General features: G+C 32.6%; 1 protein-coding gene across 1 annotated transcript in view; it reads left to right on the plus strand.

Moving 5' to 3' along the window:
- Positions 1–26,890, plus strand: part of CSMD1 (CUB and Sushi multiple domains 1) — an 883,217-nt gene that overhangs the window by 789,297 nt on the left and 67,030 nt on the right. Inside the window, exons 38-47 of the mRNA XM_015859302.2 lie at positions 678–796; positions 4,893–4,962; positions 7,141–7,257; positions 9,036–9,245; positions 15,699–15,887; positions 17,321–17,498; positions 19,563–19,708; positions 21,420–21,500; positions 21,696–21,809; positions 25,137–25,325. Of these exons, the coding sequence (XP_015714788.1) occupies positions 678–796; positions 4,893–4,962; positions 7,141–7,257; positions 9,036–9,245; positions 15,699–15,887; positions 17,321–17,498; positions 19,563–19,708; positions 21,420–21,500; positions 21,696–21,809; positions 25,137–25,325 (1,413 nt within the window). The remainder of the gene's footprint in view (positions 1–677; positions 797–4,892; positions 4,963–7,140; positions 7,258–9,035; positions 9,246–15,698; positions 15,888–17,320; positions 17,499–19,562; positions 19,709–21,419; positions 21,501–21,695; positions 21,810–25,136; positions 25,326–26,890) is intronic.

The raw sequence follows: 26,890 nt of genomic DNA on the forward strand, positions 1-26,890 counted from the left end.
TAGCGTCTCAGGTACTGTTTCATGATCTTAAGCAACACTCAAGCATTTGAGGTTAGAGTAGAGCCAAATATCCTGTGATTTCTGTACTTAACCGTGTGAAGTTGCACTTTGTGTCTCCAAAGAGGTTGGATTCCATAAGGAAGATATTCATAGCATTCAGTCAGTTGTTATTGTTGTTTTCAGATGTTTGAACTTCTTTGCAGTTAATGGATGAGATCAAGTTGACTAAATTTGGCCTTTGTATCTAGATACTGTTCCAAAATGTTCTACCAGGTAATTTCAGTAGTTCTATCACTGAAAAGGTAGAATATACATGAAGTGTATTCATTCTTTCTCTATTTCCCTCACAAGAAAAAAGCATGCTGTTTAATATACTAGAATTACCATACTGGTTAAAGACAACGCAAAGGCATAATATCTTGAAACAACATGACATAGTAATTGTTACAGTCATAGTGTATATATTTGTGTTTCAGTCATGCCCTGACAGATCTGAAAATTTCCATGTTTTAAACAACATTTCAGTTTAATGTCAAAGTACATTTTTAATTAATGTTGTGTTAAAAAAAAACAAACATACAAACAAAACCTACAGTGGTGTGGAGAAAGTTTATTAGAAAATATCAGTGAAAATCTGTTATTTATGATTTTCCAATATTTGTTTTTACTTTGCTCAGCTGTAGGACTTACTGCCTGTCCAGAACCTGTAATTCCTAGCAATGGGATCAAATCAGGAGATAGATACATGGTGAATGATGTTTTGTCATTTCAGTGTGAACCAGGATATACATTACAGGTACTTCTTTCTTTTACTTTCTTTCCTTCTTTCTGTTATTGTTTGTTTATTTGTTTGTTTGTTTTTCTTTCTTTCTTTTACAAACTTTGTAACTGTATTTTAATTTTATGGTTCTTTCAAAAACTCTGGCTGCCATTAAATGTTGATTCCAAACTCTATTATGACTTCCTTTTAAAGACCATTAACCTCTTTCCATTTTGAAGTATCACTGAACTAAGTATATGATGAAATGCAATACTCTACAGATGCATCTGTATTACTACAGCCAAAACAAAGGTATGAGTGTTGAAATTTGATAATCAGTGTTATTTGTTTGTGATCCTATTTGTTTGCTATCATGGTTTTGTCCTAGTTTATATATCACAGTTCAGTAATTATCGCAAATGAAAGACTATTCCTAATTAGCAGTTTGAGCAATGACAGTATGGTTTGGAGATGATTTTCGAGGGGAATAAAACGATGTAGATGATTGCAAAAGAACATTATTTGGTCTCAAGGCTACAGAACAGCTCCAGATACTTCCACCAGTACAGGTGTTTTCATAGTTCTTTTTTGTATGCGTTAAGAACATTGTATGATTTTTAATGCCTAGACACAGAACATTCTATTTCAATAAAGAATCTACCTTGAAATTAGCCTGTAATAAACTGGATTCAACAACAGTGAATTTAATGTTATTGTAAAATGTGTCATACTAAGGCAAAAGTAAACACTTTCTGCCTACTTCTAGAAAAATTCCTCCTTAGTATATTTGTAGAGAAGGTATGTTGTGTTCTTGAGGTACTTTTATTCAGTTCCAGGCTATTGTGAAAGCATCACTGATGATACTGGCAGATATTTGCTGTTTTTGTAGTTTGGGATAGGTGCTTAGCACCTCCTCACCATGAGCCATTCCGCTGCTTCTGAGTCATTAAGTTTGAAATTTATATAGACAAATATCCAACTATTGTGTGTAGCCAGTGCCAGTGATCTGATAGAACAAAGTGAGAAACTTACCTTATGCTGATTCCTACTGAGATGAAATTACATATAATCCAGTTTATTCCATCTAAAAACCAGCTATCTAACCTGAAATGTCTGTTTAAATTCAACTTTAGACATTAGAAATAGTTACCCGTCTCTAAAAGCTGACTCACCTTAATATTATGCATTAAGACAAGTACCTGCTTGTGGTAAACTTTCTAACTTCACACTGATTAGATTTGATGGGGTGACTTCTATTTGTATTGCCCATCATTGCATATTCTCTCCTTAAGTTTTCAGCTATGAGACATCTGAGTTTTGAGTATGAAAAAAGGAATGGTTCAGTTTTTTATTGCATATATTATATGTAGGCAAACCTTTGAGATACAGCCTCATTGTACTTTCTGACTGAACTGAAAATAGTAATGCTTAAATGTTGATGTGGAGTGGTAACATTAGAATGTGCATACTTCAGAAATGGTAGGAGTTTGTATGGGAAATATTTTGAAGACACGCATTGTGTTAGCTATGTCTTGGGTTTTGGATCAATTTTTACTTAAAGGAAGTACAATAATCTGAGTTTGTGAATGTAATATTAATTTAAAAAAAACAATAATATGTTTGTATAGAAGAGGTTTTGACATAAGAAATTGATCTGTGTGGTAATGGTAAGTTTTAGTGTACGTGTCACAATCTCACAAGATATCCTTTGCACATATGCATGTCTTTTCTGTCTCTTGAATATGCCTAACTGCACTCATGTTTTTATATCTGCAGGGATCCTACAGTGAAATTCCTCTTTAAAATTTCATTGCATATTGTTCATTAACTTAGACATGACTTAACTGAATTTCCACACACATACAAATTTAATCCTAACTGTGGAATCTTACAAAAAATAGTTTCATTATCTTGTTTTAAGTGTAAAACAAAGAGCCTGCAATAACCAAATTCATAAATAAATAAATAGGAAAGACTTTAAGCCTTTTCAAAATAATGATGAATATTTGTATGCTGTATGGACTTTTCTATAATAAAGTTCATAGACACTTATGTAGAATATGTTCTTCAGCCAGGATGAGTAAAAATGTCTCCAAGTAAAACAATATATAAATAATGGAAATTAAGTTCTATAAGATACAGTATGTTTGCTATTCAATGACTGTAGATCAGCATAAATTTGCAGTTCCTTTTGTGTGTAAATTGTTTTTTTGTTGGCGGTGTTTTGTTTTTTTCTTCACTCTAGGTATGGATTTACCCTCAGTCTTTAGTGAACTTATTCACAGCTAGCAATAACAATCAGGTGTGGATTAGTTTATAATTGAGACTTACCAGAAAAGTCATAGAGCTTAAACTACTACCTGGAGATGCATAAGAAAGGTAATTGCTAGCTGTAGGATTAAGTGTCTTCCCCCAGGAGGGAACTTTAAAAGACTGAAATCAGAGTGTTCTCTTGTTGGAAAGAAGCTTGAAACCAAAGGAATAATTTCACTTTATTTTTCAGAAGATCTTTTATGGTCCATTTTATGTTTTCCTGACTGTGGTAGTTAAATTACTGCTCTCCCCCTCAACCCCAGCAGAAATGTGCAATCATAGAAAAATGGGAAGAGATGATAAAATAAAACAGGAAATATTTAATTAAGTAAATTATTCAAGAACTTATCCATTTTGAAAGTAACTAAAAAGATACAATAAGTACGTGGCTACTTTTCCTCTTTTCCTTTAAATTAAAAATGTTTATAAGAAAAAGATTTACTGTCAGTTTTAGTGAAAATCAAAATTTTACATGCAAACACATTTTTTCTGAAGTGCTTCAGTTTGTATTTTAGAGATTGTCAAAACAGATTTAACTAAATGTGCAGGTTTTGGGTTTTTTTGCTATAATTTGATACAACTCTGTGTGAACCTTATTGTTACCTACTTTATAGTAATCATACTGAATGAACGCAAGTTCAACAAATGAATTTTCTTTTACTAGTTTGTTGATTCTAACTGAATCCTTTTTTTTTTCCTTTTTTTTTTTTTTTTTTTTTTTCCTAAAGTTGAGTGCTTTGGACAAATAATATTCAAATAAAATTTAATATTATATTGCCAAAATATGCTACCTCACTGAACTAAATAGGAAAAAATGAGAAAAGATGCAACTTCCCCAAATTTCACATATCAAAATGAGTAACACCATAACAGTACCTAGCTCTCAGTCCCATGTCTCAGTCATTACATCAGACTTTCATTCCTGCCAGTTTATTCAGCTTTTCTATTCCAACAGCAGATACCATAAACTGAGTTCCACAGAGGACAGGGCTGACAAAACAAAAAGAAAACAAAAACCAAAAAAAAAAAAACCCCCAAAAAAACCAACCCACAAGTGTTTGTGCAACTCTTGAGCTTTCTGCTTGAACTGTTCCTGGTGCAAGTAAAACTGGAAGTGTTCTGTAGTCATTTCAGGGCAGCCACCCTGACATACATAGGAATAAATTCTGCAGATTACAGCCATGTCATTTTCTCACTACAAGCTACCATGTGATTCTGTTTGATATACATGATATTTCTTAAAGATAGGCAGGATAAATTAAAAATGACAGCTAAATAAAAAGGCATTTGTACTTCTATAGCTCTCTGCCAAGATATTACATGTATGCAGCTTGTCATATTGTAAGGGCATGTGAGAGTTCAAGCCCTGCTGGTAATTGTGGATGACTGTTTTGGCATGATCCACATCCATACCATCTGTAGCAGCAGATGTGGAACAAATTTCTCAGTCCATATTTCAAATTTCAGGCTGAAAGTGAACTATTGTGCTTACACTGTGAACCAGGACCTTGGAATGAAGTGGAGAGCAAACTGATTTGTCCATATGAATGTGCATAGTTAGCGGATTCTTTCTTGTAATACCTTTTATATTTAGCCCGAAAATTTGAAGAGATTTTCAAGTTGTTGAAATGATGAGCATTTTACAACACTTTTACAGTAAAAAAAGATTATGAAAACTGATGTATTTGAAAATAGTTTACATGGAAGTGATTATAATACAGTTGGGTGATACATGAAAAGAAGTGGGGAAGATAAGGAAATCCTTTGTAGATCTCTTTGCTGGAAGGTCCCATTATGAATATTTTCCTTTTCCAAACAGGGCCGTTCTCATATCTCTTGTATGCCAGGAACAGTTCGACGCTGGAACTATCCATCTCCTCTCTGCATTGGTATGGATACATACTTGTTTTTTCTTGTGTGTTCTGAACATCTGAAAATACATCTGGCTTTTTTGTTGTTTTTGTTGCTGATTTTTTGTTTGTTTTGTGCTGTTTTTTTTTCTGTGTTATTGTTCCATCACATAATTCTGTTTCACATGCTAAGTTTCTGTTTATATCTGTGAGAAATGGGAAATAGCCATGAAAATTGATTTTATATTTAATGTATATATTGTTTAAAAAAATAATTGTGAAAATACGTAGAGGAAACCTAGACATCAACTGTCTGTCATAAATATTCTATGTTGAATTGAGCTGAATCTTCTTCAGAAAGGAGGAAAAGTCAGCATTTACTCTTCGCAGAGCAAAGAGACTGAAGAACCTTCTAAATCATAAGGCTGGTCAGGAAAAGCCTAGGAGACTTCTCAGAGAAGCAGGCAGTTTGCCTGCAATAGAGAGCAGTGCAGAAGCCAAGCCATCAGACATAGTGAAATGACAAAGAGTTGCAGGAGTGAAAAAGAGTCTAGCTCTTTTCATATGAGAAAGTTGCTAAAAGATTTTAACTTCCTCTTTAAGCACACAAAGATCTTATTCAGCAGATCTGTGTTTTCCCTTTGTAAGTAACAGTGTTGTTCTATTGACTGGTTCTTGATTAAGCAAAGTTTAAGAGAGTCAACATTCTGATATATCTTGGCATGCTCGTTTCAATAAAAATCAGAAATTAAGGGAAGAGAAGCACAATTCCATCATCATATTTTATCACTGCAGTATTGAAATATATTCATCGTGAATGCTTTTAACTTTAACATTCAGTTAGCAAGGGCTGCTCTTTTTAACATTATTTAAAAGATGGATATGATATCCAGCAAAATCAACGTGAAATGGTTTTAAAGATTTCTTATCATAGTTGAACCTACTTACATAGTAATTGAGTTTTCAGCTTCTGCAGAAGCAGTCACTTTCAGTTAACATGAAAGCAGGTCAGTTCCTTCAAATCAGTTGAAGGAAAAGACATTTTCTTTAGTAAGTTGGCTTTATGTGTGTTTGTGTGTGTGTGTGAAAGAGAGCATCCTCATTTAAATGAAGATTAAATGTAATTCCTATTTTCAAACAGTTCATGGAATAGTATTCTCTTGGAGGTGTTAAAAGTTCCACAAAAACAAATAAACTCTTAGAACAAACCCATCAACCTTATATATATATATATATATATTATATATATATATATATATATATATGTGTATATATATATACACATATTTATTTTATTTATTTTTTCTAGAAATGCAAAACAAAATTGTTGGTGAGTTTTTATTATTTGTTTTTCTAGTTGATGCTGTATTTAACATCACAGAGAGATAGAGAGATTATAGATTTTTTGAGACTGATTTTTCATCTTTTTGATGGAGTTTTCCAATTTAAATTCAATTTCTTATGTGGTTTATCTGGTAGACCATTCTCAGATGTTCAGTTCAATGGCCACAATTCACAGTATCACAGTTGTGTTACCAGATGGTACATCACTGTAATAGCTGGCAGGAAGGCTCATAGGCCTGAGTAGTGTTAAATTGCCTCAAATAATCAAAATAAACTACAAGATTTTATTTAGATTTCTTAAGCTCATCCTGAATAAGGAAAATGTCTTTTCAATCTCTATGCACATGAACTTGTTAAAGAAAACATACACAAACACTAAGCAAGGCAGATGTTTTATGTAATTAGACCATCATTTCTGAACTGGAGAACTTCACTGCTTGTTTTGTTGTTTTTTTTCTTTTTCACTCAAGTCATAGATCTGCATCATGGATCTTGATCATAATTCAGATCTGGTCCTCCGAATATGAAGTCTATCCCAACATAGCATCAGACATTATTAAGCACAACTGTAAGCCTGAGAAAATGGCTTTTCCGTTCTACAGATGAACCTACAGAGTTACAGTAAAATCACAGTTAATATATTGCGTAGATTAAGCATTTTACTCGAATTCTTTTTTGGTTTTCTCTTTCATGAGACGTGATACATTTTGCTGTATGGGGATTACAAGGATAAAATACAAATTTATTTATTTATTTATTTATTTATTTATTTATTTATTTATTTATTTATTTATTTATTTGAAGTAACAGTGTTCCAGATATTAAGAATCAATATTACTAAAGTGAATGGTGACTTTTTTTTTGTTTTAATAGCTAAATGTGGTGGAACTCTGACAAACATGGGTGGTGTGATCCTAAGCCCAGGTTTTCCAGGAAATTACCCTAGTAACTTGGATTGTACATGGAAAATTTTATTGCCTATTGGATATGGTAAGCAAACTTACATTTGGATAGCCTTTGTATATGTGTAAATCTGTGTAGAATTTCTGTTATGACACAGATAATATCCAGTTGAATGTATTGTCAACCCATTTTGAGTTGGAAATGTTTCGCAGTTTAGAAATGTGTGTCTAGCAAAGCAACTTGTTATTTGTAAAACTCAGTGTGTCTCAGAATCTGATTTAAAAGCAAATGAAATATGCTGCACAGGAATATCTCAGATGAAACATATAATTTAACTTCTAATTTAAATTGAGTTATTCTGTTAATATCCATTCATAGTTCTTCAAGTAATCTTTTAATGATATTTATTATAAGAAAATTGACAAAACTTCATTTCTAGCACAGTGAATTTAAAAGCATTCAAAAGTTTTAGTCCATCTCCCAGGTAACAGTGGCCAAATAAAAAAAAGGTTTGCCTTGTAAACATTGTCAAAAATATCTTTGAAAAAGAATAATAATTGTGTTGAGAAGATAATCAAGAATAATGTGATCTATAACTTCAAATATAAAACATCCTTCTATTATTATCAGAAATAAAAGCTGCATAAGTTTTCTTGCTGTGAAGTGTTATCCCCCATAGTGTAAATTCAATGCTAGTTCTCTCAAATAGGAAAATTATTTTTAAATGCTCATATTCAATTCACTACACCCGTCTCTGCAAATGGGTTTATTTTCTGTGCTTTTCATTTGCTTTACAACAGGTATTTACGCAGTAAAATCTACTACCTACATCAAGTACATTATGTTCATTTAACTTGAATAAGATACTGAGTTAGGGGCACTGTGCACAAAGTGAGCAGGAGAACTTGCATGAACATGTACTGACTTGTTCAAATTCTTCTGAAATAATTAACCTCATGGTGACTTCATCTCACAGTAAACATTCCTTTATTTCCATCAATTTTTATGATATTTATTCAGACTTTGTAACTGGGTGAAGCATGTGATTTATTGACTTAGTACAAATACACTGGTGTGCTTAAACAAAGTCTAACAATGAAATTGCAGGAGCTAAAAGTCTCCTAGAGCATACTGCTCTCTTCATTATGTGAAAATATACTGATAGTGGGAAAGAAAGAACTATGAAAATTCATAATAATCAATAATTATAATTCAATAACTTATTTATAAAGTAATGAATTAATTGCCCTTTATAATTGGTCTACACAATCTTCTTCTGAAATGAAGAATATATCTCTACTGCTAAATAAGAGAGTCATTGAGAAATTTAAGACATTTAGTATTTCACATCACTTTAACTCAATCATTTTGTTTTTGTCTTCAGAGGCCAATCCTGCTGTAGAGAAATGCTATTTCAGCAGTATCTGATTATTTTGTAGTGCAATAGGATTTGTGATGTGTTCCTTTCCTGAGTTCTTCCATGGGCTGCTTTATGAATGTGACAAATAACAAGTTGCTGCCTTTGCAGTTTCCTTTCACTGGACCTTTAATGTGTGATTATTATTTAGAAGTTTATAATACGATAGATAGAAACAAACAAACAAATAAAAATTAAATAGAAGCTTTCATTCACATGGGACAACTGCTTTTTCATAAACTTAATTATCCTACTTTTAGTATGACTGGAAAATAAACATACTGCTAATAGTAATTATTTTGACTTTTTTTTTGTGTATGTGTATTTAAATGCTGTAGAAATAAATATTTTTAATTTTTCTTTTCTTCTTTCCTTTTTCCACCTCTCTTTCTTTTGCACTTTTTCTCTTTCCCTCTTTCTTCCTTTATTTCTTTTCTTTTTGCTGAAGGTGCACATATTCAATTTCTAAATTTCTCTACTGAAGCAAATCATGATTTTCTTGAAATTCAGAATGGGCCTTACCACACCAGCTCTATGATTGGCCAGTTTAGTGGAATGGAACTCCCATCACCTTTACTAAGTACTACACATGAAACACTTGTCCATTTCTACAGTGACCACTCAGAAAACAGGCAAGGATTTAAGTTGACATACCAAGGTAAGCTGGAAATATAGCAGTGAAATTTGAGGTAAAAAATGAAAACCAAAACTTTACAAGATATTTTTTAATTTACTTATATGATTTACTAATATTTTGTAACATTTTAAAATGCATAGATTGAAGAAACTAAATCTCTATTTTGTCTCATCCATAGGTTAAACTCTTTCACTAATGAATTGAAATATTGCTTTTACTGATGTTAAAGCCTGAAACCAATGTCATGGCATTTGCTGAAAAGTCACGTAGTAAATGCCCTCTTCCATCCTGTTTTAGTCTACTGTTAATAGACAATGCTGTCTATTCTGGCATAATACCAGATGATTTGCTGTCTTGTTTTTGAATTTATATATCCTTACTATGCTTGGTATAATGAATAAGGATTTTGAAGTAAAGTATGAGTTGTTTTAAAAATGTTGATGAAATTATATTTTGGCAGTATAGATATAGAAAAAATAACAAAAAATGAAAACTGCTCTTCACCTATTTTATCAAATGCTATATTTGGTATTTGAACATGTGACATTTTTATGATCTTCTTCTCTTGGATGTTTTATTCATCTGCATGGCCTCTTTTTTTTTTTTTTTTTTTTTTTTTTCCTCCCCATTAAGGACATGAAAATTTCATGACTGTGCATATTTCAAAAATTTTGAAGCAATCTTACTGAAAGCTATTAAATTTCATTGCAGGATTTAAATAGATTAACAAAATGTTATGACTAGTTCACTTTGTTTTAGGCTACCAATTTCCTAACTAAGATTTTAATATGTATCTATATAAGCCTATATTTATATAAATATGCAGATATTTGCATATACATACAGATATATAGTAAACGTTAGATCATATCTAGAAAATCAATGGATCGTTATAAGCTTGTATAAATATCTCCTAACTGGCAGGAATTTGTATCATGAAATTAAGAGTTAAACCTTAAATTGTTTGAGTAGTACTGCCAGATTTGTAGGTAACATTCCATTTTGCTCAGCTAAGTTTTCTATCCCCTTCCACAGAAAGCATATGTTCATGTTCTTGTGGTCACTTCTTTATGACACTTTAAACAAGGGTACAATAAAATAATTTGTGTGCTTTCTAGTCAAAATATCTTATGTATCTCTATGTCTTCTCATGTATCTTGACGAAAATGGACTTACTGTACATGGATTATTATGATTATGGAAATGATAGTTCATATCAAAGTACAAATTAGCACTGCGGTGGGTTAACCTTTGCTAGAGATCAGATGACTGCCAAACAGTTATCTCTTCTTCCTGGTCGGGAGGAGAAATTACAATCAAACAGCTCATGTGTAGAGATAAGGACAGGGAGATCACTCACCATTTACCATTGCAGGCAAAACAGACTGAGCTTGGGGAAGATTTAATTAATTTATTGCCAATTAATAACAGTATAGAGCAGTGAGAATGAAAGGTAAATGAAAAACACCCAATTCCCGTTCCCCTTATTCTATCTCTGCTCTCCACATGGTGCAAGTCAATAACACTTCATCATCTGCTTCTCCTTTCTCCCTGTTCTTTTTCACCCACTCCATCACAAGTTCCCTTGTGATGTCCTTCATGAAATGATCCAGTGTGGGCTTCCAACAGACTGCAGTTCCTTAAGAAGCGCTGCAACATTGGTCTGTACAACAGGTTATGTTTTCCAGGAATGGTCTGCATGGGTCCTCCATGGGCTGCAGTTCTGACCAGGAACCTTCTCCTTTGAGGCTCTCCACAGAACATATTTTCCTTCAGGTTACATTCACCTGCTTCACTGTTGTTTTCTCCACTGAATACAGGGGAATCTCTGCTCCAGTGCCTGGGGCAAATTCTCCCTCTTCTTGATGTCTGAAACTTGTCAGCTAATGACAGAAGTGTTATCAGGACTCATAATCAATTAATTGAAAACTTGCCCTCGTTTAAATAGATAAACAGAGATGCATGGAAAACCTGAACAATGCTTATGAAATATTAAAAAAAATAATTAGATAGGCATAACATGAAATACTTCTTAGGTGAAGGAGAAAATTGTTGTAGTACTTCTGGTGTAAAGGAAAACCATCAAAAATATTTCATAAAAATTTGGAAGCTTCTGTATTTTACAATGTCAGAATTGTGCATCAAATACAGGAAAAAATCATGAAGCTCTCAAAAGTAATAATAATTTGATAAGAATATACTGACTTTAGCAACTATCCTGATAGTCTGTAGAAGATAGAAAATTTAGAGCCAAGAGACACAGTTAAATTAACTGACATTTGAATCATTCATATTTCAAATATAAAATAAAATCAGCATTCAATACTTTGTTTCTTAAAATGCTAATTTCTAGATGTATTTGTATTACCGAATGCATCTCCATAAGTGATAAACAAAACAATTTCTGCAGTTAGGACAATCATTCAGTTCAGTAGCATGCAGTACTCATCACTTCTGAAAGCCTGTGGTGACTCATTCCTGAATGCTTTTTTGAGAATGCAGTTTTTTAGTCTATGGATTAAGACAAACATACTTAATTCAAAGCTTAAAAAAAGAACATGCACAACAATATACACACATATTAAATATTCTAGAATTAATATTGATTTATTTTACAAGGTAATTATTGATCCTTTTCCTAATGAGAATTTTTGCTAACACTGCCGCATTCTATTTCTAAGTGATTAGGATATATCAAATAAACTCACTCTAAATATCTTCTCTCTTCCATCTATTTCCTTTTCTGCATTCTACAAGCAGATTTTGGTCTTCTGCTCTTTCAAAATGAAATCTCTTGAATGTGCTTGTTTTTCTTTACATAACACTAATTCACACTGTTGTTTCTGTGCTTTCAGATTGCACTGGCTCTCTCTGTTGCTATTATTTCTTCTTTTGTAATTCTTAAAAAAAATATCATATTTTATAATTCATATAAAACACAAATAACTTTCCTGCCACAATGTAGAATGTGTAGTTTTGATTCAAAGTATTCATAATGTAAGAATAAGATGTTCTTGAAGTTTTGTGAGTTGTAGTTGGAATGACTCTTGATATTTGCTAGGTCAGGAGAAATAAACATTATGGCCTCTGAGAAATTAACTACAGAATTTAGGACACAGAATAATACAGTTAGTCTAATGGTTGAAAGAAATTGTTGTGACTTTTAATCTCTGGCTATAGTTTGTTATTCCAGCCTTTTAATATTTCTGGAACATAACTTTTTCTACATAACTTTCTCATTTGGACTAAGGCTTCTTTATTGAAAACAGGTAAATATTTTATTTACATAATCTTTCCTGAGTGAATCATAGGTTGTATGACTGGAATTAATTCTATTCTGAATTTCAGTATCCTGTAAAGCTGAGTATGAGGTGAGAATCTCTCACCTTGTTACATCTGGAAGGCAGTGCAATCCAGGAAATACAGCATGAGCACATTCATGCACATACACGATATGATTTAAATATATTCAATCTTACAAACTCTGTCTAGCAAAAGGATAATTATAATGAAGTTTTTGAGACAGGAGAATCTGAGAAGGAAAAAGGGATCTGTTGGAAAATTGCTTTTTTTCTAAATATGATTTCAGAAGTTGTCCTAAGAAGGAAATACTAATGGATGTGAACACTAACTTGGGGGGGCTCACAGAAAATGATTTTTTAACTCATGACAAAATTAAGGCATGTTTTATAATTTTATTGCTGTTACATTCAATATTCAGAAAGATTGTTAAGAAGTTTTAAATGTAAGATTACTTAACATCTGCGTGTTTGTGTTCTCAGTTGTCTGCAATTCTTATGTAAAATAATTATTTCCACATTGGAATGTAAAAGATTTTCATAGCATTTGCAAAATAAGTCAGCCTGATGCTAGTGTAACATAGAAAAAAACATATAAATCATAAAAGCAATATATTTAAATCATAAAAGCAAGGTAGCAGAGAATCAGTTATACTCCTTGAGCAATTTACATTCATTTCTCACCAGTGGAAAATATATTGCACAAAGAAATGCCAACGCAAGAGATCATTTTAAAATTCAAATATTTGACAACTTACAGGTCTGGAATTAAATCTTTCTCACAGATTTCCTTTATATTAGGCTTCCTTTCAGGCTCTAGAGGTTGCTGTTTGTTTGTTCATTTGTTTGTTTCTGCTGTAAAAATATATACAGAATTTTATACAATTGTGGAACTGTATGTAAGGCCTTGCAGAAGTCTGGTTGATGACATCAGTTACTGTTACGTTGTCTACTGAAGTCACCATTCCAGAATAGAAGGCCAATAGATTGGTCAGTCTGCCCTGGGTGAAACTGTCCTAGCTGTCTCAGATCATGTCCTCATCTTGCATGTACCTCATCATAGCTTCCAGGAGGATCTGTTTCATGATCTTCCCAGTCACAGAGGTGAGGCTCACTGGTGTGTAGTTGCTCACATCTTCCATTCTATCTTTCATAAGAGACGAAGTATTTGTTTATTAAATATATATATTTTTAATTTTATTTTCAAAGTAGATCTTTACATAATTCTATACATTAATCTTAGTAAGTTCTTTAAATAATCTTTCTAGTCTTCTCTTTTGTTGAAAGATGTTGATAATTAATTCATAATGATGTTCATGATATTGGCTTTAATAGTTCTATCTGAATAATGATAGCAAGAGTAATCATGCTATTAAAAGTTAATGAGATTTAACACAAGATTTTAATGAACTGTATTTAGAGTAGAATAAAGATTTTTCTATCTTCTCTCTAGTAGCAATTAATTCTGATTGTTAAGTTTTAATTATTAAAAAAAAAAACTTTTTTTTTTTTTTTGGTGGAAGGAGTGTCTGATTTCTTTGATGATTTTGGAATAGTTCTGCAACACGACAGTACCTATACTTTAGTGAAGCAACTATGTACAAGCTTTTCTTTAAGTAGGCACTTAACCACAATACACTTAATGTTTTGTCTCGTTACGCTGAAATGGCTTGTTCAAATATTCTAATAGACAGTAGTTACTAAATATTTTCATACTGAAGTTTGATATTGTTGTATTGTCATGATTAGCTTTGAAAAAATAACAAAATACTTCAAACATATCTTCATATTTCTTACTGTACATTTAGAGCATGGACTTAAAGATGTATGCTCATATTTACTATATATTTATATAATAACTGCAGTTACTGTGCATTTGAACTTCCCTCTCTTCTTACAGTAATTCACAACTGTAAATTGACTACACAGGGTTCAAGACATTCATTTTTTCAATAATAGTACTTAGCAGTTACTTGCTTATCCTATCTATAGGAAATTGCTTATCTATGAATGATTCTGTGTACCATTTCTAAACAAGCTCATCTTTTTGGTTCCTGTAAAATTACCTATTATTTAAGTATTTGAAGGAATACTCCAATACTCAAAAATGTGCTTTCACACTGTCTTTGTATCTCTGTGACTGTTATTAATAAAGGCTCTCTCTGAATGTTCATCATGTTATTTTGTATTAATTAAGTATAATTATTATTATTTGAGGCCTTTGAAAATGTAAACTCTAACGATATAGATGATGAATTGTTAGCATGACTTTTTTTGCATGGACATAACTCTATAAGGAACACTTACCTTGATACATGGTAAATTTTAATCTTGACAATAGTAGTGCAGAAGTGGCCACTTACTGATTTTGATCAAATTTATTATTAGTTTAATTCTGTGAAGCTTTTGAATTCAATGTTGTTGCACCTAGGAAAAAAAAAAGAAAAAAAAAAAAAGTTTAGATTTCAGACTTGACAAATTTAAATGGAGGAGAAATAAAGTTTAAGAAAATGCTTGATCTAATCAAGAAATTCTATCACAGTGATGCCCTCTATAATTATAACCTTCTGATTTATTAAAGGTATTAGTTCCATGTCTCTTGGATATCCTATTATAAAACTATTATTTCCCAGAACATGGGCACCAGATCTGAGCCTAGAAATTTATCAGACTATGCGTTCTTTGAATGTCCTTTACAACTGAACTTTTCTCATTCTATTCTATGTTTTGATATTTGATGCTATGTTATTCTATGCTTTGCTATTCTATTCCATTTCTTTCTTCTATTACTCCTAAAAGGCAGTAGTTTTCATGTTCTGTTTCTCTCTGTTGACAATAGAGGAAGTCCAAAACAAATGTGACATTGTGGTTTCACAGTTGGATTTGATTATCTTCGAGGATCTCTTTCAAATTTATTATTCTGTTCATTTCTAAAATAGTAATGCATTCTATTCCAGATTGTGATTTTTCCTTTGCTTTGTCTCAAGCTGATTCTTTGATTCCACTATCAAGATGTGAATGATTCAAATGGATGACTTTTTTACTTATTGATATGTGTGATATTCATTCTGGTGCTGAATTTTGGCATTACAGTGTTGACTTGTAGTATGGAATTTAAATTAATGGCTACTTCTTAAGAGCTGACTAAGCATTAAAAAGTACTTTTGTCTTCCAGCTTACGAGTTACAGAACTGCCCAGATCCTCCTCCTTTTTTGAATGGATATATAGTCAACTCTGATTACAGTGTAGGTCAGTCAGTGTCATTTGAATGCTATCCTGGATATGTTTTGAGGGGGCAGCCTGTTCTCACATGCCAACATGGGATCAACAGGAATTGGAACTATCGTTTCCCCAGATGCGAAGGTAAGCTTCTGATAGTTTGCTTACTTCAGAGGTGATAATACTTAAAGACTACTGACAAATTATTTGTAATGTAGCTCATGCTGAAGAACTGCACTTTTATGCTACTCTGTAATGTAAAAAGCTAAAGCCCAGATAATTTTGTCAGTCACCTTCCTTAGCAGTAATTTATAGTTCTAAATGGTATCTTTCAGTTTTTTTATTGATTATGACAACTAATTTTTTTCAAGGATTTTTTTATGTGTGTGATTGTCTTGATTTCTTTTAAGTAGGGCAACGTGCTGTGTAGCATTTGAAATTTCTAGGAGGGCCCCTGAAGAGCGTGAGAAAATCACTTGCTATGTACAGTGAGAAAACATCACACAGATGCGAGGAACATGTTCAAATCACATATTCCTAGCTGAGGGACAGAAACTGGGTCCAAGGGTGGTTTTGGCCATTGGGATTCAGATCTGAGGTACAGAACAAGCCCACCTTCTTGAGCTCTCACTCTCAGATAGAGACTTTGTGTATCTAGAAAGCTGATGTGGTTACCAGGGTCCCAAAACACAGAGACAACTTCCCAGGACAAGAGGGAATAACCTTAAATTTTGCCAGAGGGGACTCAGATTGAATATTAGGAAAAAATTCTTCTCAGAAAGATGTCAGGCATTGGAACAAGCAGTCCAGGTAGGTTGTGGAGTCACTGTCCCTGGTGGTGGTCAAGAATTGTGGAGATGTGGTAGCTGAAGACATGATTTAGTGGGCAATAATAGCGGTAGGTGGGCAGCTGGTCTTGATGATCATGGAGGTCTTTTGCAATCTTGATGATTTTGTCATTCTAAGATACTATTATATGTTTTCTACCTTTGAATTGAGTCAACCACTTTTTCCTACCTCAGACTTGTCTACAGATTTCATTCAGCAAGAATATTCTAATTTGTTCCTCTATCTTCATTTCACTTGCCAAAAAGAATTATCAGCATGCAGACTGCTACTGAAGTACTCACAAATGTGGCTAAAAGCTGTCAAAAAAGTTTAGATGGAATTTGGGACAATGGAAGCACAGTCAGCCATTTATTCAGAACTGATTTGAGTTCAGTTAGAGTTCAGTTTTATGGAAACATGGTAGATTTTTTTTGCTTATTTGTTCTTCGTCCTGAATGCAAACTGAAGATGCCACTTTTTAAATATGTCTTAACTGTTTCAATAGAAGCAGCATCTCTAGTAGATTTTGATGGATTCTAAGCAATAAAATCTGAAACACACCAGGAAAACTTCCTTATTAGAAATATCAATACTTTTTATCTCAGAGAAGCTAGCAACCAAGGAAAAAATGCTGCCTTCAAGACCTAGATAGGATTGTTCAGTGGAGCTGTTAGAATCTGGAAGCATTTTGATATATTACTTTTAACACAAAAAAGAATTTATTAACTTTTCATCTGTTTCCTTTTCAGCTCCTTGTGGCTATAATGTGTCTGCTCAGAATGGTACAGTTTATTCCCCAGGATTTCCAGATGAATACCCGAATTCCAAGGATTGTACTTGGTTGATTGTTGTTCCTCCAGGCCATGGGATTTATATCAATTTTACTTTACTCCAAACTGAACCTGTGAATGACTACATTGCTGTTTGGTATGTGATTATTTATCTATTTATTTAAATGTTACATCTTTTTCAGTCATTTCTTGAATGCTTACTGTGCTGAGCTTTGGTATTTGCTTAGTTTACCCTTTAGACTGTCACGTATGCCCAAGAATCGCATATACGAGAAGCTCTACATGTAAATAATTAACATGGTATATCATGGTATGAATGCATAATATTATTGTTCTGAAAGTACTTTGAAACATACTCATCATTCACTTCTTCTTTGAGCTTCTCCATGTGCATAATACAAGTTGTACTTTGCAGTAGCTATGTGTAACCTGTTTTCCAAATAAGAAAGAGAGGTCAAAGTGATGTAAAAAAGCTCCATCATATTAAAGTATGCATTCCATGAATATAGAAGGCAATATCTGTTACTTTCAGAAAAAAAAAAAAGAAAGAAAAAAAAAAAGAAAGAAAAAAAAATTGACATTATTTTTTATTGTGTACTTGCATTAAAATGTCAAAAATGCATCCTAGGTTGTTCTGTCCTCTCTGATGTGGTAGACAAATAAATAAATTAATTAAAAATGCTCTATTGATGATTTTCTTTTTCTATTAAATCATAAAATCATGGCAACTTTTTGAACATATTTAGCTGTACAATATGCTGAATATTATTTCAGTCAGATTTAAAAATAATTATGTTAGATCTTATTTATCATAGTTCCTGTTTGCCCATAACTCACAAGCATGCTTTTTTACAACTTAAGAGTTATTTTCTGATATATCAGTGATGGGAGTAGGCTGTTTAGTGTAATTGACATTCACTTCTGAATAAAAGATTAAACTTTCTGTTTTCTTCAAGTAAATTGTCCAGTTCTTATTCAATACTCATTACTCTGACAATTATTTACAAGGCAAGAAGAAGCTGAAAATTCATTTTTATTTGAAGTCTGCAGTACTTCATTTTTACATACCATCAGTGATACTAGAGCTGAAATAGGTGGCAGAAGGCGTGGATAATTTTGATTCATTGAATAAGAAAACAATAATTTCTTTAAATTATATTTTTTAAAAATTCAAATGGTATTGAAAGCTGTATACATGACATATCCTTTCATAAATCTTGAACCAGTTACTCCATACAATGGATATTTCTTTTTATAACCAGATTATCTTGATAGAATTGAAACAGAAAAAATCAGTTAATGCTTGGCTTTTCAACGGTGCAGCTGTAGGTGAACTAATATCCCTCCAGCTTAAAGACAGTGAAAGGTCAAAAGCTAAATGCTTCCTGCGAGCTTCTAGGTAATATCCAGCCATCTAAAACACATATCATAAAAGGTTTTTGATTCTGTTTAGATTCTGTGCATGTAATGTACAAGGCCACAAACAATGTCACAGAGCTCCAAAAATTCTTCAGTGATTAAAGCAGTGTTTTTATTTATTTACTCTAGAAGTTCAGAGCTAAATGTTGTACGTGATGATAATGAAAATGAAAGCAGCATGCTTTCATTGTACTAGCCCTCTTTCATTATCAGTCCTATTGTTCAGAAACACTTAACCTTTCCTTCAGCATTTTTCCACCCCTTTTCATCTACTTCCCTATAGATGTTATATTAAAAAGACTCTTAGGAATGAAACAACAGAATGGACTTGCACATTTCTATATATACAAGCCATGGGTACAGTCTTGAAGGATCCAGTTGAACAATAAGATCATAAGACTTTTTCAGATACTTTTGTTTTTTGTTATGTTTTGTTTTGTTTTGTTTTCCACTGCTGATATATATGAAAACATTGGCAGGAAAAAAAAAAAAAAAAAAAAAAAAAAAAAAAAACAAACAGAAAAATTCAAATGTTAAAAAGTCCATCAATCATTTTTTTACCCCCTGGAAATACAAAGTTATAAACTACTCTTGGTTTCTCAAATAGTAGGTTTGAAAGACAGAAAGAAGATTATATTGGTAGAATTAAATGTGTTCTAAATCATTAGAAAAGGCATTCATCAAATATATAGATATTTATATATACATTACAAAGAAAAGAGACTATTTAAAAGTGAACTACTGTGTTTCTTTAGCTGATTTTTCATGTTTGCATTTCTAGGGATGGTCCTGACCATAATTCACCTCAGCTGGGTGTGTTCAGTGGGAACACAGCTCTGGAAACAGCATACAGTTCCACCAATCAAGTCCTCCTCAAATTTCACAGTGATTTTTCAACGGGAGGATTCTTTGTTCTCAATTTTCATGGTCAGCTTGTTTTCTATGATCGATGTCTAATTACCACAATCAATGGGTGAATTTTAAAAAGAATTCTTAACTGTGGGAGGTACTGATTAAATCTATTTACAGGGCTTACCAGGGCTCCGTAAGTTTGCTGCTTCTTAAAAAATAACAGTACAGATTAGTTTTTAAAACAACACATTAAAAATATCTGAAAATTCATTTTTACTTTGAATAAGCAATGTTCTGTTGCTAATATTAGTCACAGCTATCCAGTATTATTCTTTGAGTTGTTTATTTGTCCTATTTGTTTATCAATTAATTTATATTGCTATAGCAAAAATCCTCACCAGCTCATTAATTTAGAGATGGTGTACTGAAATCTTGATGGGACGATGTAATAGCATTGAACAGCAGCTTTAAGTTTAATATGTGGTTTCACACAGTATCACACAGTATCACAGTCTCGTGCGGGTTGGAAGGGGCCTTAGAGATCATCGAGTCCAACCCCTGGGATTCGAGCCCCTGTGTAGCAGAGCAGCACTTCTACCACTTGCGCCACAGGGGGGATTTGAACTCGGGCCTCAGGTGTTGCAAAGAGGCATTCCTGCCACTGCGCCACCGGGGCACACACTGTAACGTACTGTATTCAAAGTCATGGCTGTAGCCATGGCCCTGCAAACTAGGCCTCTCACTTGCGAACTAGGCAAATCAGGTCTGTAACTCAGATATGAAATGTAGCATTTCTGTTTTACTTCTAACTCTGAATTCTAATTCTGAATTCGTTCAGATTTTGTATATTAATTTGTTCATGCTTTGGATTGAAATTCAAAAAGATAGAGTGAATTAATTCACAAGAATAGGAAGCAGAAACATAGGAAGAGTGTATCTGAAGATATCAATCTGCATAGAGTAGTTTTCACAGAAGTAGTACTCAGATTCTGCAGTCTTTTCTTCCCTTTTCTCACAAGAGGAGGATGTGATGTAGCCTAATGTCTAGACTCTATTTATCTTAGGAGCAAAGGCTGAAGTACCAGCCTTTAGGCATCATGCAGGGGACTTGCACATTCCAGGATGGTGTCTGCACAGGAAACTACGGGGAATGGTCAGTGTCTACTACTGAGCTGGTCATATTCCCTATGAGACTGCTCACAATTTTTTTTTAAACATTTGAAGAGTGGAGAAAGCATTTTGTTAAAGGCATTGCTGTTCTTTTGTTTTGTTTAACCTGTAAGCAATATGATCGTTGTTGTTAATATTACTGTTTCTTTTTAACACAAAGATATACACCTGTGAAACCTTAGTTTCTCCAATGTGCTTAAATGAACAATTCATATGAAAAGCCAGAAATGTAACTGATATTTACAGATTTTCCAGGAAATTGAAGTAATCTGTGATTAGCTTTATCATGTAAAGGCAGCCACGTAAAAGAGCAGCCTTATAGTTGCAAATATGTCCTCATAAGCATCACAACTGCATTCACTCCAACAGTGGATCTATCTATAACTATGTAGGCAGAGTCTATACTGTCTATACTGAAAGTAAATATATATTATCTCTCTCTCCATATATACGTGTCTTTGTGTGTGTAATGTCATGACATTTAAACTGGAAAATATTTTAACTGAGAGACTGTAATTTCTAGTGTAGCTTTGGTAATTTGGCAGGTGTAAATATGAGTGATTTTTCTGTAAAATAACACACCATTACTTAATCTTATTTTCATTTAAATTTGCAGCTTATCAGCTGAAGAAGTGCCAGCCTCCACCAATAGTTCCTCATGCAGATTTGTTTACAGAAGATGACGACTTTGGAATAGGTGATAATACAGTGTCAATAGTGTTGTGTCTCCCTGCTTTCTCATGTTTTCACCTTAATTTCAACAAAACTATTAATATATTTCACCCTTCAACTGAGATGTTTGTATACTTCAGTTTGAAGTTTTCTTTTTCATTTTTAACTTTTTTTTTAATTTATTTATTATTATTATTATTTTTGTTAATAACTCTTTCAGGAGATTTTGTTAAGTACAAATGCCAGCCTGGTTTTACTCTTGTTGGACAAGATATATTAACCTGCAAACTGAATACACAATTGCAGTTTGAAGGATCTTCTCCAATTTGTGAAGGTAAATAATTGCTTCTGTGGACTTTAAATGATTGGAATGTGTTCTATTTTATCTTCCTAAATATTACATATGAAACTCTATGTCACTGTGTTTTCATTAATTTTTAAAATAAAAGTTTCCATTTATTTCCTCAGTATATTAGAAGTACATATCAATTTCAAAATGCTCTCTAAAATTTTCTGATAGATATCCAATGCTTTAGAATCAAAAGAATTTTGCCTTTCAAAGGCACTATCACATGCATATTGAAAAATAGTCTCATTTAACTGCATTACCATAGAAACTCTGCATTTTAAAATTCATTTAAATGACTTAATAGTATTTCACAACGAAGCAAAGACTTTTCTTCAGTCTCTGAAGAGCTTTAAAAAGTGAAGTGCAACAAAATTTGTGGGGGGAAAACTTTATTGATGTGATGCCATTATTGAAATTGTAAGGTAGTTTTATTCTGAGTAAGTCAAAATGTGATAAAAGATTATCATAGTGCACTGTGATTATTTTTTAAATATAATGTGTTAGTAACAATGGAACATATTTCATATTTTGAAGTAACAACATCCAAATATGCAACCGGTAACAATGAAATGATAATTTAAAAGTGATTTAAGGACAGTCTGCACTTCGTACCAAATACCAACAGAAAAGGGAACCTGCAATTGTTAAGAACAGATACACTAGATCAGACCAGAAATCCATGTATGTCATGATCCATATATGGCACTGTCCAGTAATGATTTAGTGGCAGTCAAAAGATCATTGCAAGGATAAAATGAATTAAGACCTCCAACAAACTGTAGCTAAGCTGCTCAGGCTGATTTGATTCTTGCAGAGATTTCTTCCATGGATTTATTCAATCTCACTTTGAACCCATGCAAATGTTTTAAATTCATAAAGGTTTATGGGTTTAAATTATGTAGTGCATGAGGAAGTTTACACTTACGTTTGATTTGAAGCTGCCACTTTCCGTTTTCACTTCATGTTCTTTAGTACTTGCAGGGAAAGAAAGAGTACTGAGTTATTCTCTATTCACAATATTAATGGTATGAATCTACAGTCTGGAATATATTACCATTAATAATTTTTATCATCCTTCTCAATACTTTCTCCAGTTTTACCCTGTTTCTTTTGAGGTAGTGGGTTATGGAATTGGAGTGCTACCTGATCCTAATAGACTTGGAAAAATTGATACTTGCTAAGCAATTCACATTGTTTTTCAAACAGTTTTCAGAATGCTTTCTTGTATTTCTGCTTTTTATCTGTTGTAGTTTGTGATTTGGATTAAATTCACATATTTGTAAGATGTCAGAATATATTTCATTTTCCTGAGCCATATCACTAGATTGTAGTAGACAAATACATTTATATGATAGAAAACCAGATTCCAGGAAATTATGTGAAAAACATGTTTTCTGACTTACCTAAAAGACAAGAAAAATCAGTCTCAGTGACCACATCTACATCAGTCTGAATTCATAACTTTCAGAGCATCCGTAATTGTATCATGCCATACTTTTCTTATAGCTCCCTTTCCTCTCCTGTTTAAAGAGAAGCCAGAGCGCTGGACTGTCTGAGGACTGTCTGAGGACAGGCTTTCTTATTATAATTATGCCATGATGACATTCTAAGTATTGTCTAAAGTACAGAGCCCCAAGCACCCTACAGAAAATATTATCATTGTGCATAAATTAGTTTTCCAGAAAGATGCTGAGCCTTTGATGTGACTTCAGGTATTAGGGCACTGTCAAATTCCTTCTGTAGCAAACATGAGATAAGACAGGTAAGTCAAGAAGCTTAGTCAGGGCTAAGACTTGTATGCACTTTACTCTACTGATTTGTAATATTATCCCACCAAAAAAATATTTTTTGTGAAATGATTTTTCACTGTTATATTTTAAAATCTGGCAAACAAGCTTTCCTTCCTTATCCTTTTATCTTCTTTTCTTTTATGTTCTTATTTGGTTATTATTTTATTATTATTTTTTGTTATTTTATGTTCTTATAATACTTTATGTTCGTATTTTTTTTTTCTTTCTTTCTTCTTCCTCATTTTTTTTTTTTTTCTCTTTATTTTTTTCCCCAACAGGAAGCTAGCAATTTTTTCTTCTCAGGAATTGTGAAAATACCTCTATGTCTTTTTCTTTTTTTACTTTTTTATCTCTGCATTTCCTTCACTGGTTCCATTTCTGTCATACGCTTATGACAGATATTCTTGGGTCAGTGAAGAATATCTCAACAATCATTTTATGATCATTTTCAGCAAACTCATCTAAGATTTTTCAAACTATAATGTTCCATCTTTCTTATTTGAAAATCCTCCGTGCCAGATTCCAAATTTTTCATAGAAGCAAACACAAATTAATACAACCAAATATTAAGAAAATACTTCAAGTGCTCGTCTTTGGAAACTGAAAGAGCATCCATATAAATGGCAGTGAAAATAAACTTTTAGATTAACCCAGCTATAAGGTCCGGAAGTACTTAACATCACACATTCCATCTTTTAAGGTTACTTGACTGTTGTTTTATCTGAACACTACCTGTGTAACATCCAGTTTTTATTTGCAGGCTCCAGATTTGAATGACCTGTAAATATTTTCCCATAGATGTCCTACATCTTTTTCCCAAATGTTCTTGCTTTTGCAGATGTGTGGGGTTTTTTTTAATGCAAGTAGACATTAAGGCAGCTGTTCTTCATGAGATGCAAAATATTAAAAGAAAAAAATGGCCAAAAAATAATATTTTAATCCAAGTCAGTATTTAGAATATAAAATTTGTGACATTTTAGTGTGATGTACACTTCCTTACTATAGTCATATGCAGTCATCTCATACACCTCTAACAGGCAAAATAATAACCAGAAAGGTCTTACTTGGTTGACTTGGACAGCTTGCAGTATAAACTCTTTGCACAAAACGTGTTTTCAAATGATCTAATATGCCTAAAAGTTCCAAAGTATTGTCATGTTTTGTAACAGATTTGATTCCTAAAGCCGTAAAGCTTTTATATGTGACTAATCGCACCAGCGTCTATAGATCTCCTGACTGTAAACAACTTGGTTTCTGACAGGCTTTTGGATGATTCACTGTAATTGGTATTCTCTTTTATAAAAGCAAGGTTTACAAAGCTGTTCCTTGTTTTCTTTTAGTGCTCAAGGGAACTTTGTTTTTCATTCCATCTATAGTATGTTTTAACATGTTTTCAATTGAAAACTGGATCTGAAGCATATATATATCTGAAAAGAAAAAAAAAAAATACAACCTTTTTATGAAAGAGAAACACTTTATTTTGTTGTTATTCTTACTGTTCTTCTTGTTGTATCCTTTCTAGCACAATGTCCAGCAAATGAAATCCGTACAGAATCATCAGGAGTAATCCTCAGTCCAGGTTACCCAGGCACATATCCCAATTCTCAGACTTGTTCTTGGACTATAAAGGTTGATCCAGGATATAACATCTCCATATTTGTAGAAATGTTTCAAAGTGAAAAGCAGTTTGATGAGCTGGAGGTATTTGATGGTAAGAAAAAATTGAATTCTATCTTTCTGTGAAAGAACAGTAGCTTAGAGAATACCTTGATTTCAAATATTGGTTTTGTAATATTGAGATATATAACAAAATCTACAGAGTAGTGCCTTAAATCTAAATCTGTGAATCAATGACAGTTTTTATAGATGTAGTCAAAAAAGTTTTTTATTTTACTTGGTATTTTCAGAAGAAGAGCAGCTGCAGCTCTCCTGTTAAAAGTAATTGTCATGCAGTTTTTCTGTTTCCTGAGAAATAAATGCATGGAGGTGTCAGAAAGAAGTTAACATGCTCTTTTGTAATGGATCATTTCTACTACAGAAATACTTGCGGGGTATAATTTCATATAGTCCAATTTCATAAAATAATTTGAATCCATATACTCAAATTTGAGTCCAAACACCCAGTCCACCCAGTCTACTTCCACCTGCTATAGCAGAACTGCTGCTATATCTTGTTTTAAAATGCTCGTACTAAGGAATTTGCTCATTGGTTTTAGGGTTAATGACAAAAACTAATTTTCTAGAATGTAATTCATGGCAGTAGCCTCTCAGATGGCAATGTTTAATTAACAGCCCATTCTTATGTTTCTTTTGAATTCTGAGTTTATTACCACTTCTTCTCTCACTGATAGATGAGAAAGTCTGGTCCCTGATTGTTCTTTAATATATTTTTATTCATTTGGAGATCGTTAACATATCTTCCCCCATTAATCAAGACTATATGATAACTATTACACAACCAATTATTAATCACCATGTGAGTTCAATAAAATGAAAAATATTAAATGGTCATATGGTATCTGCTTTGCTTAGATAGAAGGCTTTTAGTATCTAAAATCTTATTAAAATACTTTCACTTCTTGATAACAATATTCAAAAGAAAAGCACAGAATATTTTTCATTCTTTTAAATATTCTGATTCATTGGATGTCCTTTTCCTCTTCTTCTTTTTTTTTTTTTTTTTTTTTTTTTTCTACCACAATGTGTGTACTGGTCTGTGTCAGGCTTGCAGAGAAAATCATCTGAAAAGTCTCTTAAAAGAATATTTTTTCTCCACTCTATTTTATATTTAGTGTTGAGACAATATATGGCATGCTTGAGAATTTTGTAGTGATCTAATCACTTTGTTTTCTTTTGGAAAAGTCTGCTTAGACTGCTTAATGATCCTGATGAATATTTTCTTTTTCTTTCTTTTGCATTTAAATTTAATGAAATCAGATTGTCAATAATACATCTGAGAGAAGAATTAACATAGTTGCTACATTTTTAAGCATTGTCATTTCATGACATACAATCTTATTGTTATATACTTATCTCTAGTGCAGCTCTACTGAAACCATTTTTTTCTACCACCTACCGGCAAACTTAAATGAGAGTGATAATGGCATATTTATAACCTCTTAATGCAGTGCCATGTAGAGATCCCTAAGCTCGCTCTCAACAAGTTGATATTTAAATATGGCTCATTGCAGTGCCTTGCAGAGATACTTGTTTGTGTCCCTTTGGCCACATTAGCAATGTGCTTTGCTGGGCTAATTAGTTCTACATCACAGCATG

This window comes from Coturnix japonica, chromosome 3, assembly GCF_001577835.2.
Source record: "Coturnix japonica isolate 7356 chromosome 3, Coturnix japonica 2.1, whole genome shotgun sequence".
In the NCBI taxonomy this organism is placed as follows: Eukaryota; Metazoa; Chordata; class Aves; order Galliformes; family Phasianidae; genus Coturnix; species Coturnix japonica.